Source organism: Pezoporus occidentalis, unplaced genomic scaffold (assembly GCF_034315485.1).
Source record: "Pezoporus occidentalis ecotype Australia unplaced genomic scaffold, CSIRO_AGI_Poc_V1 ctg70, whole genome shotgun sequence".
NCBI classification, from domain to species: Eukaryota; Metazoa; Chordata; class Aves; order Psittaciformes; family Psittacidae; genus Pezoporus; species Pezoporus occidentalis.
In genome coordinates this window covers 1461236-1478039 of record NW_026916053.1, presented here as the reverse complement: position 1 = coordinate 1478039, position 16804 = coordinate 1461236, and the positions used below count along the sequence as shown (strand labels likewise).

Sequence of the window (16804 nt, the reverse complement as noted above, 5' to 3'; positions counted from 1 at the left end):
TGGTCTGAAACCTCTGCAGTGTGATCACCGAGGCCACGTTTAGGAAATCCTTCAGGGGGTTGTGTTCTTTATTTATTTTTTAATCCCATATTATCATATTTTACATTATCCCTGCCCATCTCAAAGTACTATTGTCATATTATACCATATTATTTTAATCTCATATATCTCTCAGAAACCTGAGAGATTTGGTTGCTGTCGTTCCCTGCATGGTGGATCCCATCTACATGGGTTTGGCTTTGATCTAAATGCCAGTGAATGCCACCAAACACAATCTGATGCTAAATATTTTCACAAGCCTTAACATTTTCTGCTTGCTGTTCTCACATGGGGAAGTCCTTCTTTTATTTTCACAGCAGAAAGCTTCCCCTTGCTTGAAGGAGCAGCTCTTACACCATTCCTCTTCCTCCTGGCCAGGGTACTGAACTGCAGTGGTGTGGTGAGAATGATTTTTTGTGCATTGGCAGCCCTTGATCTCAACTTCTTTGCAGTCTGTGACAGGCTCTGTGGTGCATTCCCTGTCCTCTGGCAAGCTTAGGCTTGAAATCCTTTATTCTGCGTGGAGAGGTCTTCTCCATCCCTCAACGAGCAAAGGAGAAAGCTGCGGGGCAGCGGTAAGGCTGACATGTACATGTTCAATTTTCATAATTGAGTCTTTTGAGCAAAACCCGTAGGAGGAAAAGGGGTTTGGAAGCTGTAGTTCTACAAATCTGACCATTGGGAGCTTATTAAACACGAGGCTTGGGAGAGAGGAGGGAGCGACTGCTCCTTGTGAGATTGCTCAGTGCCATGTAGCTCCATCTCAGAGGTGCTCGGAAGGGCTTGGACTTGCCAAGTAGCCTCTGATTTATTCCTTCTGATAATTACAAGTTCCACATTTCAGCACAGATACAGATTTTAAGGCCCTGAGGTGCCTAAAAGCACATTTGCCTCTGGAACACAGAGATTTGAGAGCATAAAAATCTGCTTGGGTACATAAGGACATCTAGGGTAAAGCTGAAGAAGGACCCTAACCAGGGTCAGACCAGGTTCCCAGAAGTATTTGGTGCAAGATACAGCATGAGCCATTCCCTCTGTTGTTCAGGGTTGCTACCGGATTGCTCAGCAGTGAATTCTAAGGTATCTCAGAGCTGCTATTTGCTCCAAATACTATCTGTAAGGTGCCTCACCTTCCAGCCTTGCCCCTGGGGTGCTGCTGTTACCCCACACCTTGCTGAGGGTAAAATATCAAGTCCTGGAGTGAGAAAACAGGGTTTTTTTGCCTTCATTTTCAGATCTCTGTGTACAGAAAGCACCTTGGGCAGTGAACATTGGGCCAGTGCCTGGCCCAATGTCCATGTAGTGCAGAGGTCTCCCATTTTAGGCGGAACTAGAGCAGAAAAAGTCTGATTCGGCTTCGATAAGCTAGAGCAAAAGCAACTTTTTATGATGAGAACCTGTAATCACCACAGGGCTGCTTATAGCAACTCACTAATCTGGATTGATCGGCGTGGTCACATTCATCTCCTCTTTGTTTCAGCATGGGCTTGAGCATCAGTCCAGCCTCTGCCTGCCACTGTAATTGTCTTTTATCACTCGCAGATTGCTTTTCCCTGGAGCCAAGTCCTGGTATTTTTTCATTACCACAGTAGGGAAACAAGGCTCAGAGACAGGGAATGGCACTGCCTCCACTGATTTCTGCTGTTGTTTTTCATTTGTTCCAAGCCAAAGGCTTGTTAGTGACTATTCCTAGCTGAGAACCTGCACAAAGCCGATCACGACGGCATCTATGGCTTCCCAGCAATTCAGGAAGCAACACTACTGACAGCTCTCTCGTGTTGGTCTGAACTGATCTGTGCCTTGTTCCAGCTGCTGCTCTGTTTGGCTTCCTTATTGCAGCTGCATTTTAAGTGTGCTCCAAACCAAACTGGCACCTATTTTCTCCAGTGCTTAGAGTTCTGATTTGCTCCATGATTTTGCATTTATTCCTTGGTTTAAAAAAGCAGAGAAGCAAAGTAACCAGCAGCAGTCTTGGTAAGCAGCTTCCTTCTGCCTCATTCTTGGGCTGAAATCCTGGGAATGGAGTGAATATTTGCTCTTGTTCTTTCTGGGTTTCCTGGCCTTGTATCCCCCTTAATATTCCTTTCTACACCAGGCATATGCATTTTATCAGCTTTTGGAAATCATCAGGGAACATGTATATAGGACAAGGGACAGAGGTAAAAGAGTGAAATCCGGTTAAGGGTTTCATGTCGGTGTATCTTTATAATTCCAATTTAATTTATAACTTAGTATTGGCCAGTGGACCAGATGAACTATGGGTCACCATGTGTGTTGTTACACCTCTCAGCTTCAGCAAATAGGATGACCTCAGGAGACCCTCTTCAAGAAGGACCAAAATAACTATTTCTTCCAATGGCACCGATACCACAAAGCAAATCTATAACTGTATTTGGGACAATGGGTGTCTGATATTTCACTCAGCAGCCTCAGCTGCAGGTTCCTGGTCTGTGTGTGCAGGGGATGGATTCGGGTTCTCACGCACCAATTTGAGGTGTAGCTCTAATCACTGCAGGGGTAACATGGATACCACAGCACCTTTGCCGCTCCACAGGCTGTGGCATCCCAGAAGCACGTCAGACCAGCCTACACAGCTGTGACCAGCACAGCATAAACTTGTGCATTCTGCACTGTCTAATCACGATGTGCTCATCCCCTGTAATTCCCGCTCAGTAGTCCCAGTTCTATGGCTGCCAGGTTGTACCAAGAACCAAAGCTCCTGGGAAATCCTGCTGCTTTCAAATACACAAAGATAATTCTCGAGTTGGAGGCAAATGCAATTCATATTACTTCAGCTGCACTTGGCATATGCTTCCCAGCCTAGAGATGAAGCTAGGGATCACTGGAGCACTCAGCAGACCACCCAGAGTTGATCCTAGCGGTCTGAATGCTTACAGGAATGAGTGTCTCAGAAGAGGAATACATACTGTTTCCATGCGAGTTTTATACCAATGCACAAACCACACAAACATCCCTCTGCCCTTGGGCATACTTTAAGATAGGACCAGAAGGATGTTGAACCCATTTAGGAATGTGAAGCCGCTACTCCTCCCATATGGTTTATTGAGGATCTCAAGTTTCAAAGCATGAGTTAGCAGTGAGGCCCTTTATTCTTTCCAGCATGCAAAAGGCACAAGAAAGTCATCGATGTGATTCTGTGCAAAGTGTCCCTAAGAAAACACACAGCGAGGAAAAGACAGGAAAAAGCCCCCGATGGAAGAGAAAGCCAAAGCACCTTCAGGAAAGCGCTGAGGAGTTCTGAAAGTGGTGGTACTTTTTCAGAGTCCAGATAGGCTCAGTCAGTGAAAGATGCTTTGCAAATCCGTGAAGGAAAACTCAAGAGACAGAGCCAGAAGGCTTAAAACAACGATCTCCTTCATGTGCCGAAATTCAGGATGGAGTCAAAATGAGTTATCTCAGGAAAAAAGTGTGGCAGTTAAAGACGGACATTAAATTCCTTAAAAAAAAGTGCACAAACCCCAGGTGTACAAAGTGGGTACATTCTAAGAGCAGCTCAATAAAAAACGTTCCTTTTGATGAGAAGAATCAAGAAAATGGACACTTGAAGAACACAAATCCACCTGGATTGTGACCAGCTACTGCGCCTGCTCCCAGGGGCGCCTCCAAGCACAACGCGACATATAGAGTCCCCTCTACCTGCGTGTGTGAAATGTGGCCAGCGAACAATTTGGCAACACAAACATAGAGGGCCGAGTTTCCAAGTCCCACTGATTAAGTTGGCTGCTGGGGACTTCCCGGGATTCCCGTCTCTCCCATTGGAGCCGGTCGGAGCTGGAAGTGGCGTTGCTTCCCAGTGGACACGGCTGAGCCCGTGAGCCCCTGAGCCTTTGCTGGAGTTGAATACTTAAACCCAAAAAAGGCATTTACAAGTTGACGCATTGTTTTGTTGTTGTTGTTTTCTTATTTCCTTGCAGTATACGTTTCTACTTCTAGACTATGGAATGTTACATTAAACAACATAATTATTCATTACCTTGCTTCATATTTCATTACAGTTACTGAGGCTTCATCATAATTTGACACAGCACAGAGACACCAAACTAAACACCAAGCAGCCAGCACTAGATGTACTTTTTCTTTAAGTACCAATAAGCAAAATATCCCATTCCCCCTAGAGATCCCATCAGGAAAGAAGCTCCGAAGAAGGAGGGAGGTTTCCGTTTGACCAGCCTGAAGGCGTTGGGTACCACTGCAGAGAGGAGCGTGGTGTGTATATCTCCCAAAACTTTCCTGAAGGCGAAGCGTTTCTGTATCCTGTCGAAGAAGGACTGTAGGTTAGGTCTGCTGCCATCCTCCCAGTATTTCTTAGAGAGTCCCAGGAACTTGAGGCGATGCAGGGTGGCTCCTAACAAGACATCGGCCAAAGTAAAGACGCATCCGCAGAGCCAAAGTTCACACTTCTGCCCTGGAGAGAGAAGCAAAGGGTAAGGTAGGTAGGGTAAGATGAAACCCTTGGGTAGGCACCTAAAGGCTTGCTCAGAAGATCCACAAAGGCAGGAGCATTTGCATTAGACCTGATGTGTTTTGTCTGAGCTCTCCAACGTCCCAAGAGACAAGACCTCCACCTATGTGATGTATGATACGTGGGTCCAAAAACTAGGAATATGAACATGATCATTTGTAGCCCATGTGAAGATGCATGGCTCTGCTGCCTCCCTCCCAAGTCAAGAGCAGCAGGAGATGGAAAAGGGCCCTTGGCTCCCCCTTGAAGGAAGATGCGGTGCAGTGCCCCTTTCTGCTGTGTTAGTGCTCAGGAAGAGCAGCAGTGTTTGTCCTTGGCTGCACTGGGAGCTGTTTCAGGAGTGTCATGTTAACTTGCCCTATTTTAGGGATGTGAGAAATCCTTGGGAATTAAAACCACTTGCTGGCCCAGCCTGGCTGCTGTCCTTGTGCACTGTCAGGGAGGTCCTGCCTCCTCTGTCCCCTCTCCCGCTCCAGGACACCAAAACTGACAGCATGTCTGTGCCAGGAGCCAGGTTTTTGGGGAAGGCAGGGCTCAGGGCGAATGCCAGGTGTGAAGAAAGACATCAAAGTGTTGACAGCCCCTGATAACGGGCAATCCTGGAAATAACCTCACCAGAGAGGCCTCCAGAAATAAACCAAGCCGTTGTTAGGCAGGAAGAAGTGGGCTCAAGCCAGGATAGTGTTAAGCACTTCTCTGGTGCCCTTTCAATACCAAGGAGCAGGGCTGGGATGAAGACAAAGGAAGCTGCAGGTAAAGAAGAACAGCAGAAGGGGCACAAAACCTGACCCCATCCAGCCTCAGCCCCTGCCTTTGCACCAGAGGGCTCTCCCACTGTCCTGTGACTGTTCTATCAGGGAAGGAGAGAGGGACTTCTATTGCACCCCTGTGCAAGCACTGGTGCTGCAGGGCTGCCTGCAGGGCCAGGCCAGGGGAATTAACAGTAATTAGCAGCCCTCATTTGTGTCCCTTGGCAGCCTGCCTAATCCTGCTGGAGGCACTGCCCAAGTGCACAGATTGCCTCTGCCTAATTAGTCAATAAATGTTTTCAGTGACTCAGGAATCATAAGGGTGCTGCAGGGACCCTGAGGATGCTTCAGCTCCCAGGTAAGTGTAGCAGGGCTGAGGTGTCTGCCTCCCTCCCAGGCACTGCTGTGGATGTAAAGCACATTGTGAGGATGGTGACTTTGGGAGACAGCTGTGATCTAGTCCTATCCCACCTGACTCTGGGCTTGCAGCCCCTGCTGAGGTCTGGACCTGGCTGTGGGTACCGCAGCCCCTCACACCCCTTCTCAGCACCAAGGTAGGGCAGAAGCATGAGCAAAGGCAATTTATCTCGCTTAGCATCCGCAGCAGCCCCAGCTCAGACCAGCCTGTCTCAGCCCAATGGGGTGCCTGTGGGAGGGGGTCGCCTTGTGCTCCTGCAGCATCTCTCACCCTCCTGCCCTGCCTGCATCGCTGCGCACTGGGTGGGAGGAGAGCTGCTGCACTGCAGCTCCTGGGATGCTGCCAAAGGGCTGGTGCTTGTGCCTGCTGCTGAGATCCTGACCTGGCCACAGCCACAGCCGGGGGGGGAGTCTGAGGGCTCCGAGCAGAGGGCATGCAAAGGACCAAAGGCAGTCTTGTGCCTGGGTGCTGGTGGCAGCATCAGCCATTCCTCTGCTGCAGGCACCCAGGATGTCCTCCAAGGGCACCTCATCAGGCTGAATTCTGCTGAGCTATCTCGGCACTTAGTTAATGAGGGTGTTTGTTAAATGCAATTAGAGCAACACAGGGTGCTGCTGTGACTGCATCAGGGCTCTCAGCAAATCCCCGACCCAGTGCCTCACAAGGTCTGACCTTGGCACTTCTGTGGGCCCTTTGGTATGTTCCCAAGTGTGACGCACGACTCCTACAGCCAGGAGCAGCTCCAGGGGCAGCTCCGGGGCCATTCCCTGATTAACTGCCTCTGGGCTCTGCTCCGGACCTGGCTCCATGGCACTGGCAGAAACCAGCCCTGCTGGGACTGGGGTTTTGAGCCCTGCAAGCAGCAGGGACAGGAGGGTGATGGCATCATCCCGGGGTGACAGCGGGACAAGCAATGCCCAGCTGTGCCCATGCATCCCTGTCTGCCAGGGCAGCTCTCAGCAGGCACCCAGCAGCATGTATTTGATGTCAGGGATGGCTGGTGCTGCTCTCTCCTACCCGCTGGTGTTTGACGCAGGTCCTGTAAGGCTCTTGCCCCTCCAGGCCCCTTCAATTCCTGTCGGGTTTGCCTTCCCACTCTCCACTGGGATGTGCTGCAGGTCCCAGCCCTGTGCTTCCAGCAGCGTGCTCTCCCCAGTGCAATAGGGCCAGCCTGTTCCTCCCCAAAGCAGCCAGAGCATCAGTCACTGGCAGCCCCTTGCTGGGATGGAGGGGCCTGCCACCACCTTGTGATGACTTCAGAGCTCCCACAGAGCAGTGTGAAGACAGGGTCCTGCTGTCCCCTGTGGCAAGGGGTGTGAGGGCTCCCTGAAACCTCCCAGTGGTTTGCTGGAGGGCCCAGCAGAAGTTCCAGTGCCACTGGCGGTTGCCTCATGGAGGGCATTCATCAGTTCCTGGTGTTGCACCTAATCCCTGATAAAACACCCCGCAAATGCACTCCAGCATTTACCTTGATATTCCAGTTTCCTCTTCTCCAGCTCTGCCTCGATCTGGTCCAGCACCATCCCCAGTTCACCAAGGATCTTCTTCAAGTAGTTCACATTGTCATGCTCCAGGATCTTGGCCTGGATGGAGAGCAGGGTTAGGATGGGGGATGGATGGATGGGCATGTGTCCCTGTGAACATGCAGGGACATGAGGCACCAGGTGCCTATGGCAGGTCCCCACCCCACGGCAGAGATGTGCGTGGCTTTGATCCACTTACCATGAGCTTCTTCTGCTTGGAGAGGTAGGGCTCAGAGAGCTGTGGCTCTTCTTCGTGGTCCAGCTTCATCAGCTCTGTGCTGGCATTAGCTAAATGCCCTGGGGAGAGACAGACAGCAGGCATGGGGGCTGTGTTTGGCAGGGGTGGGAAAGACCTTGTGTCTGGTAGCAAAGCACCTCATCCTGCGTGCAAAATAGTGTTGTGGCACCAAGAAAAACGCCCCCAAGAGCTAAAACGGGCCGAATTCATGGCTTGCTGCTGCCATATGGGTGGGTAATTGGGGCACTGCACACCCTCCCATCCGCTCCCAGCAGGACAGTGCTGGCTGTGGGCTATGGCGGAGTCCCCCTCCCTGGCCATGATAAGTCCCAGTTCTGCAGGTTTCAGAGTGCAGGGTCACCACTTCATTTCCTCTGCTGGATCACGTCAGAGCTGTTAGCAGATCTCTGTCTGTATCTCACTGCTTTAAGAGCATCCCTGAGCTCCTCCATAACCTGGTTCTTGCAGCTCCATCCTTTGGGATCCTTTGGGATGTCTGAGCTGGCTGCCCATGTGTAGGTGTGCGTGCAGAGCAGCACGGCATGGAGCTGCATGGAGGGGATGCTCTCTTCCAAACAAAGCTGTCCCACCCCAATCTGGTGTCCAGGAATGCAATGTGGTAGCGTAAAGCTCATTGCAGGAGTGATGCTCACTTTCCTCCCTTGCAGGGTACAGGGAGGATGAAAAGGGCTTTGCGCAAGGGAATTAACGGACAGAAAAGAGCAGAGACAATGGAAGAATAGAATACAAGATGTAGAGTAACACCTTAAGGACAACATAAATTACCCAAAGCTGGGCTAACCTCTTTCCTGCCAGGGACCATCTGTCTCTTCCTCCTTGTTCCCTCCAACAAGGGCTTGGCTCTGCTGATGCTCATGCTTACTAAGGCTCCCAGCCAGTTTCCTGAGGCTGTAACATGCAGGGAAATGTGGATATCACCCTGGTTTCATTCCCCTGGTCCCCTTGAGAGCTTGGCCCACAGGTTTCCTTGGGAACACAGCTACTTAGTTTTGCCTTGTCCACTGCAATGGGGAAGCCAAGCTGTTGCCTGGATGTAGGGAATGTGCTGGAGAGGGAGGGTACCACCAGCACTGTGGCATCCCATGAATCTGCCCACAGCCCCTCCATTGCGGTGACTTGGGAAAAATGCCTCCAGCGGGGAGGTTTGGATGGAGGGATGTTTTAAAGGATTCCAGCAGAGAGCTCTGAGGTGATGTGGTGCAGACGGGGTCTGAAGCCATCACAGCAGCACATTTTGAGGAGGGGATTGTCTCTGCATTCTGTATCTGCCCAAGGTCTAGGGGAGGAGGTCATGCTTGGTGACACGGTGAAAGCTGCCGATGCAGGGTGCCAGAAGAGGCAGGGCAGACCCTGAGGTACCTCAGAAACAGCCTGTCTGTGCATGAGTGCATCCCATCCCAAAGGGACCCAAGCAGCTGAATGAAAGGACTGTCAGGGAGCAGGTGTTTGCTATGGGCAGTGCTTGGAGGAAGAGACGTGGGGCACACTGGTGCCATCCTAACAAGGTCACTTTTCTGATGACAGATTCTCTCCGGGAGCAATCCTTGGCATTGAGTTATATTAAGCATCTTCAATGTTTTATGAGTGCTTGAAGGTCAGGTACACAGTCTTATGCCGATTCATCCACTATCTGCAACTCAATCTGGCTGTACCCTCCCACCTTTGGCATTAGAGCTGTTGGAGGGAGAGGGGATGTGCAGGAGAAGGAACAAATTCATGTGCCCCAGAAAGACCTGGGTGAGAAGTATGCATGGCCTATGGGAGGTCAGACACCCCCAGGGTTAAGAAGCCTCTACAGGGTGTCTGAAGCTCCTCAATTAGCTGTGGTTGGCCATTTCCCAGCTCTCTTCCTGCGTGCATTGGTGGGAAGGAGAGATGAGCATGAGCAGGGTGGCTGGCTGGGCTGAAGGAGCCATCCCACTGGCACCAGCCCTGGGCAGCCCCACTGGAGAGACGACTTACTGCGGATCTCAGTGGTGGCGTACTTTGGGATCATGGAGTCGGTGGTGAGCTCGGGGTGCAGGATGCAGCCGTGTGTGTAGGCATCCATGGGGAGTGAGTCCAGCAGCTCCCGGTACTGCAGCACCCGCGAGTGCAGGAGGCTGCCGGGCTCTGGGATCAGCTGCGTGACATTTTCTGTGGGAGCAAAGGGAAAGCTGTTAGTGGGACCGGGGGGCTCAGACACTCATTAGTGGTTCATTAGCCTGTGCTGGACACCAGGGTGCAATCCTGTGGAGTTACATCCAAGCAGGACAGGCTGCAGTGGTTCATTAACTCAAAACCATGCCAATGTCCTGCCCTCTTCTGGCTGCCCATCCTGGCCAGGAGCACGTCCAGCCCATCTCCAGGGATGGGAAACCTGCAGAACCACAGGGAGGTGCATGCATGTTGTTACCCAGCCCTTGTGTCCTCAGGAGCTCAGTGTAGCAAGCCCTTCATCTCTGCACGCCCTGAACTTGTACATGGTGGTTTCACATCTCTTAGGGAACAAAATCTTCCTGATCTGAAGAAAAGAGCTAAAACATGGGGGGCTGAGTTTGGGATCTCCTGATTTCGTTACACCAGTAGTGATGAGGTTCCTAATTCTCTTGGGCTTCCTTGAAAGTCCCATTCAAAACAGGTAATCAGGGAGTAGATGACCAACAAAGGAGCCCAGGACACCTTCCCTCTGTATTCAGCAGGAGCATCCCTCACCCCAGCCTGCTCTGCTCTTCCTCGCCTTGTTGGGTTTAATTCATTTTCCACGGATGGCAGTTTGCATCGTGACCTTTTTATTACACTTTCAACTCAAAATACATGGAAGATGACACCACAAGGAGTGAAATGTTGCTTGTGTCTCCCCCAAGAATATCAGGTCCTTTTTTTCATGGGCTCATAAATGTTTATGGCGTTTGCAGATAGCAGTTAATAGGGAGTGAGTAAATTTACCACCTGGACTCAGTAAAGCTGTTTGCCCACATGCTGTCCACAGTGCAGGGCTCATTGTGTGCCAGTGTCTTGGACCAAGTTAAGGTGCATCAGCAGAAGGACTTTGGCTGATGTGGCCAACACGGCCCCTTAAATGAAGGGCCTCAAATGACAGTCCTGTTCCCTGCCTGGACTCCAGCTCTCCACGCGGGGATTTTCCATCTGAGAAAAGCAACCAACTGAATGAACTAATAACACCCAACCTGCAGCCTGTGTGCTCCTTCCTCAGGGCTCCCATCCAGTGCCTGAGAGGCTGGAGCCGAGGCTGGAAACCAGCACATTCAGAGTGAGTGACCAGTGCAGCAGCCAGATGGAGCAACCACAATGAAATAGCGGTGTGCTGGCTATGGGCCTGTGTCCTTCAGCATGTCCCAGGGAGGTTCCTCAGTGGATGGTGCTCACCCTGCCTTTGCATGCTGTGGCAGACCTGCACAAATGGGCTGCTGATGCAGATAGTCAGCAAGCAATGGGCTGTGCAAAGGTGGGATGGGGCTTGAGGTGCAGCCCTTGGAGGAGCTCCTGGGTTAGGATCTGAGATGTGCTGCCACCAGCCACCTCATCAGTTGTTTCTTGGCACTGCTGGGCAAAGCCCTAGTGAGAAGCATGCTCAAAGGTGGCTTATTGGCACTACTCACTGCTTTGCTGGAGAAAGAAAAGCATTGCTCATCACACCGCTCTTTACTGATAGCTGAACCTCAGCGTGTGTTACAGCTGGAAAAGACCGTGCTCCCAGCCCAGGGGAAAATATAACTCAGTGAATACACTTCCTTATAAAGGCATTTTCAGGCTCTGCACGTTTCTGCAAGGTGGGTGATTCCTCCTCAGACCAAGACTGCAGCATCCTGATACTGTTTTTGCCAGGCAGCTGCTGGGAGATGGCTCGGAGGAGAGCACACAGCAGGGAGTGTTCCAAGCCCTCTTCCCTGGAGCTTCCCCTCTCTGTTTCTCAGTGAAAAGGTCAGAATTTGCCCCTGGCTGGCAAGTCTCAATGGCAGGAGTGTCCCAGCAACGGCAGCACTCAGTCCCCCTCCTGCTGGGGACAGCCTGTTTTCACATATGCCGGACCACCTGCCCTTCACACAGACCAAGTGAAGCCCATGGATAGATGCTCCACACTGCCCCTTATCCCAGGGGCTGCAGCCAGGCAGGAAAGTGGCTGCCGTTCCCTGGGAGCCATCACCAGCACGGGCTGCTCCCAACCAATCCCATCCCCACCGCCCTGCCAGCAAGTGATGCTCGTGCCTCCATTGAGCATCAACACTGCGACAGGGCCGGGAGAGGACAGCAGCTGAGCTGGCAAAACGCCCTTGCTTCGGGAGCTATTTTGAGATGGTTTTGATGTTTCTGTTGCAAGGGGGATGAATGCTGGGGTGAACGTCGTGACGGCACAGCCCAAGCCCCCCGCTCAGCTCTGTGGCCTCATCAGCCTGACATCCTGCAGGTTTGGGGAAATGAAGGTGAAGTGATGTGAGATGCTGGGGAGAATCAAGCACCTTCAAGCACTGTCTCAGCATCCTCATGTGCCGGATTGAGCCAGCCACTGACTGCAGCCCTGCTCCAGGGGGAATATGAGCTCCACTCTACCAGCTGGCCCTTCCTCTGGGTTTGTGTCACATCATCCTCCCATGGTCCCCAGCACTGCTGACTTTGATTCTAAAGAGGCGGTTTGTCTGAGGTACAGCAGCACTAGGGCTGCCAGGCTCGCTTGCCCCTGGCCGGTGGCACAGGGCTCATCCAGGAAGGAGAGAGGGGCAGCAGCACCTGGGTCAAACCCATCTTCTCTCAGCAGAGCCGTTTATGGTGGGTTTTATACCATTACCTGAGGCCAAAGCACAAAGGTGGCCAAGCCCAGAAGTATTCCTATTCTCTGTGTCCCAGCTGTGTTTCTGGTGAAATGCCACCATGCACCATGAGGACAAGGAGAATTGGTCCAGTTTGGGAATGTGGCCTCCAAAGCAGAAAAAGGGGGGATCCAACTACACTCCCCCTGACCCTTTCAGCCCAGACAAGGGATGTTTGGGGATTTCTGCTGGAAATCCTTCATTTTCATGGGAAAACAGAAGTTTGGGGAAGGATGGTGGCTTCCTGCTCTTCTGGGGTTAAAGGTGAGACTTTAAAGGAAAAAGTGGATGTGTCTGATGAACAGCATCTGGATTAGACACGTTTCCACTAAGATGCAGCCCACCCCTCCTTACCTCCCGTGAAGTTCTTCTCCATGTAGTCAATGATCTGGTTGTAATCGCTGATGATGTTGTCCCTGTGGATGATGACGGGCACCTCCTCCCCTAGGTTGAGCCGCATGAACCAGGGCTCCTTGTGCTCCATCAGGGGCATGCTGACATCCCGCTCCTCGCAGGGCAGCCCCTTCTCTGCAATGACCAACCGCACCTGGGGCAAGAGGCAAGGGAGACAGGGCTCAGCCCCACACGCTGAGCTGATCCCAAGAGAAACCAGCCCCACCGTCACTGCATTGCATCTCCCTGCTCCTCCACTACTGCTTCAGCACAGTGATGTGCCAGGACACAGGCTCTTCCTCCCAGAAACCAAGCAAAATCCAGGGAGTTGAGCAAGGATTTGCATTCCCAGCAAAGAGGGGAGACCCAAACCCATCCTTATTTGTGGGATAATGGACCATCCTCCTTCTGGTCACTGGTGGCTTCTGCGACAGGAGGAAGGGATGGAAAGCCCAAATCTTGGCAGTGGGAGGAAGGAAGTGGCAGGTCCCCAGGTGGGGGGAATCAATGATGTTGATGTGGGTCTCAATATAATCAGCACACACCCAAGAGGGAAGTAGAGGCTGTAGTAATGTTATGCTTTTTACTTTCATCCAGTGAGTTGTACAGCCTGACTGACTGAAGGAGGCCTGGATGCTAACTCAGGTATGTTCTGCTCTTGGGGACAGGCTCTGGCTTTACCAAGCATGTTTTGAGCAGGGAGAAGGATCTGTTTTGTGGAGGGTTTTAAGGAGCCCCTGTGATCTTACACAGCATCTTTCCTCCTCCACACTGCTGCTGGCCTGAGGGCATCATCCATCATCCTTGCACCTCTTGTACTGAACCTGCTGCCTTCCCTTGCTGTGGCCCAATCCAGCCCCAGCCCAGCAAGCAGCTCTGCTGGGGTGGCCTCATCCAGCTCACAGTGGGAAAGCTGAGTCCATCAGTGTGGAGAGGCAGGAGCGGAGCTGGCTGTGGGCCATTGTCCCCATCCCTATCACCTATGTCCAGCCCTCAGGGCTGATCCTGATTTGCTGTGTGCTTGAGATGGTGTTGAATAAGCACTAAGGGATGGCATTTTAGGCTTCTGGGTTATAAAAAACTGTTATGAACTAAGTATGTCAAGCACTCAAAAAAAACCCTGCTTGGGGGATGTGAGACAGCCATGATTTACAGAACCACTGAATGAGGGGAAAAGCGCTTGCTTTCCTCCAACTAGCAGCAGCTAAAAATACAACTTAGCAAATATAAGCATTTCTATGAGTACTTCAGAGCTCCTGGGGAATTAAGTCATGAAGTGTTTACAGGACTGGCAAATGAACCTTTAATTTTCAAGTCAAACAAGTAAAAGCCTGGGTCCCTCAACTGCAACTTGCTCCCAGCCTTTTCACCTCAGCTGATGGATAAACCCCAGCCAGGACCAGCTGGGACTTCCAGCCCCAAGTTCCCTGGGTGTTTCCCTGTTCAGCTATCACGAGCTGAGGCTGAAGGCCTGGCATGAGGCAGTGCTCCTGGCATAACCCTGGTGTCTGTGAGCAAAGGGAGCCCCTGACAGTGCTCCCATGATGAGGGCTCCCAGCCAGGGGTGATGGAACCCTCCTGTACCCCAGCAGCGCTGCCATGGCTGCAATAAGGCATCCTGTGTAAAAAGCCAATGCTGGCCATAAAACTCGATAGATCCCTTTGCAGACAAGGCCAGATCCTGATAGGGAGCTCAGGATCCATCCCACAAACAGCCCAGTGCCCCTGAGGGTGGCTCTGAGCAGCTCATGGGGAAGAGCAGGAAAAGCTTCCCCTGCAGCCTGTCCTGAGCAGAACTCTGGGGTCCTGTGCATCTCCCACCCTGCACTGTTCATCCCAGCAGCTTGTGCTCATCCACCTCCTAGCAAACGCTCTTTCCTTGCAAGTGACCTCAAAAGCAAAGCCTGGAGCGGTGCTGGAGCTGCCGTAGGAGCAGGCGCTGTGGGTCCAGTTGTGCTGAGCCCCATTCCCACAGAAGAGAGGCCGGTTGTAGGAAGCCCCACACAAGAAGTGCTTTATCTGCTGCCTCCCTGCTGCCAACAGCCAAAAGAGCAAGACACAGAATAGCAGCAAGCCCAGTGTGAGGCAGGGAGCTGGGCTGGAGCATCCCTCACTGGTGCGGATCAGAAGCCCATTAGTCACCCAGTGCTGGCAGCCGTGAAGCCGACCATGTGCAGCCACCCTGCTGCATTGGGCGTCCTCCCTGTTCTTTGTGCCTGCAATAGGGGCACCTCTGCCCTGGCCTCCCCACGGGGCTGTGGGGCTTGAGAGGGGCCTTACATCGGGGGATCTTTGTGTTCTCCCACCCCTCCGAATAGCCCATTCCCCATCTAATCTTAATGGCATGGGAACGATGGGGGTTTGGGGCTGGGAAGAGAAGGCAGGGTTTGCTACACAGCTGCTGTGCTGCAAAATGAGCATTTACTATTGACCTAAAATGTGATTCTTCACTGGGGTGCGCCAGGAATTCCCAGGGCATTGCTGCAATGACAGGGGTAAATCACTGCTGCGCGGCAGGACCTGCTCCCTGGAAGGTGCCTGGCTCAGGGGCTGCCTCTCCCAGGGGCAGGAGGTGGGAGCAGGGTGGTCCCAGGCCCGGCTCAGCCTTTGTCTATGTTCCTGGCCACGCCAGAGCGGGGTTGTGAGCGAGCACAAAGCCGAGGCGGCTCCCGGTGCAAGCCCTGATCCCAAATCAAAAGCAGGATTTGGCTGAGCCCCCCCATCCCATCCTTCCCCAGGTAGATGCTGGTAAAGCACAGAACCACGGGTACAAAAGAGCTCTCGGCCACACGCTGCTGCCCAAGCCAGCCTTGGGGATTAGCCCCTTGCTCTCCCTGCTACTGCATCCGTCCTCCTGAGGCAAGGGGATGTCGTGGGGACCGGAGGTGATTCTTCCCCGGGAACCCGGGGCCGAGTGATGGTTATTCTTACCTTTTGCGAGCTGAAGGACTGGGTCCAGTGGTACAAAACCAGCCTGTCCTGGGATTTGAGAGCGGGGTCCGTCGGGTCCTGGTTTTCCTCCCCTTCCGTGGATTTCCCCGCGTCGTTCTCCAGCGCCGAGATGGGCCACCAGCTGCAGTTGGTGGGAGTAACATTATTGGGAGTCGCCATGACAGCCTGCGAGCAGCGGGGAGAGGGACGGGGAGCGAGCGCCGCTAGCCCAGCATCACATGGGCTCCCGCCAGCAGCATCACTCCCGGGGCAGCTCCATCTCCCCGGCTGGGGTGGGCAGCGGTGGCTCGGGGCTCACAGAGGACGATGATGGTGACGGCAGCGGCGCTGTGAGTGAAATCCCAGCCTGTCCCCGCTCCTGGCGGGGCTCCCACGGCAGCGTGCGGGCATCGCTTGGATAGGCGAGTCAGCAGCGGAGGCTCCTGCTGCCTGCCTGCCTGCCTGCGCGGCTATCCGGGGGCAGCTCCAAGCCCTGCAGATCCTTAGGAATATTTTGAAGGAGAGATTAAGGGTTTGTTTGGACTGGTTTAGATATGGCAGACACTGACACCAGGGAATTAGATCTGTGGGAGGCTGTCATTTTGGCTAAAGCAGCCTCTGAACTGCACCAGTAATTCATCATCATCCGAGGGCATGTAGAGACAGGACAAGGGGTATGGGTTTTAAACTGTCAGAGGGGAGATTTAGGTTAGATATTAGGAAACAGTTCTTTACTATGAGGGTGGTACTGGCACAGCCACTGCCCAGAGGAGCTGTGGCTGCCCCATCCCTGGCAGTGTTCAAGGCCAGGTTGAACGGGGCTTGGAGCAACTTGCTCTAGTGGAAGGTGTCCCTGCCCGTGGGAGGGGGCTGGAACTGGATGAGCTTTAAGGTCCCTTCCAACACAAACCATCCTGTAATATGTAACAAATAGGTTCATTGATGGATACTGGTTTTAAAACGTCTAGCCTGCCTTGCAACCTTCATGGAAAGCAGCAGTAATGGCTCTTTAAAGGTATTCAGTGATTTTGGAGAGCACAGATGGGTGTTATGTAGCTTGTACTGGGGTAGAGCCACACAACCCTTGCTGTGTAGTGGAGCCCTGGGGTGCCTGGCCAAGCTGGACAGCCATTCTCCACCAAGGCAGGCATGCCTGGGGGTCATTTCCAGTTACAAATTTTGTCACAATCGCCAACCAGCT

General features: G+C 52.6%; 1 protein-coding gene across 1 annotated transcript; it reads right to left on the bottom strand.

Annotated features, from left to right (window-relative positions):
• Positions 1–3082: 3082 nt before the first annotated feature.
• On the bottom strand, positions 3083–16224 carry GDAP1L1 (ganglioside induced differentiation associated protein 1 like 1). Its single transcript, XM_062642055.1, has 6 exons — positions 15604–16224; positions 12634–12826; positions 9434–9607; positions 7412–7509; positions 7158–7272; positions 3083–4465 (listed from the first exon to the last, which is right to left on the bottom strand). The coding sequence occupies exons 1-6, from the start codon at positions 15781–15783 to the stop codon at positions 4122–4124; spliced, it is 1104 nt and encodes a 367-aa protein (XP_062498039.1). The 5' UTR covers positions 15784–16224; the 3' UTR covers positions 3083–4121.
• Between the last annotated feature and the right edge of the window lie 580 nt (positions 16225–16804).

Excerpts from the sequence above, each read along its gene's own strand:
- GDAP1L1 (XM_062642055.1), bottom strand. The coding sequence starts at position 15,783 with ATGGCGACTCCCAATAATGTTACTCCCACCAACTGCAGCTGGTGGCCC. Across the intron at positions 9,608-12,633 it reads GGAGAAGAACTTCACGGGAG|AAAATGTCACGCAGCTGATC; the intron begins GTAAGGAGGGGT and ends TTGCTCCCACAG. Across the intron at positions 4,466-7,157 it reads GAGGAAACTGGAATATCAAG|GGCAGAAGTGTGAACTTTGG; the intron begins GTAAATGCTGGA and ends TTCTCTCTCCAG.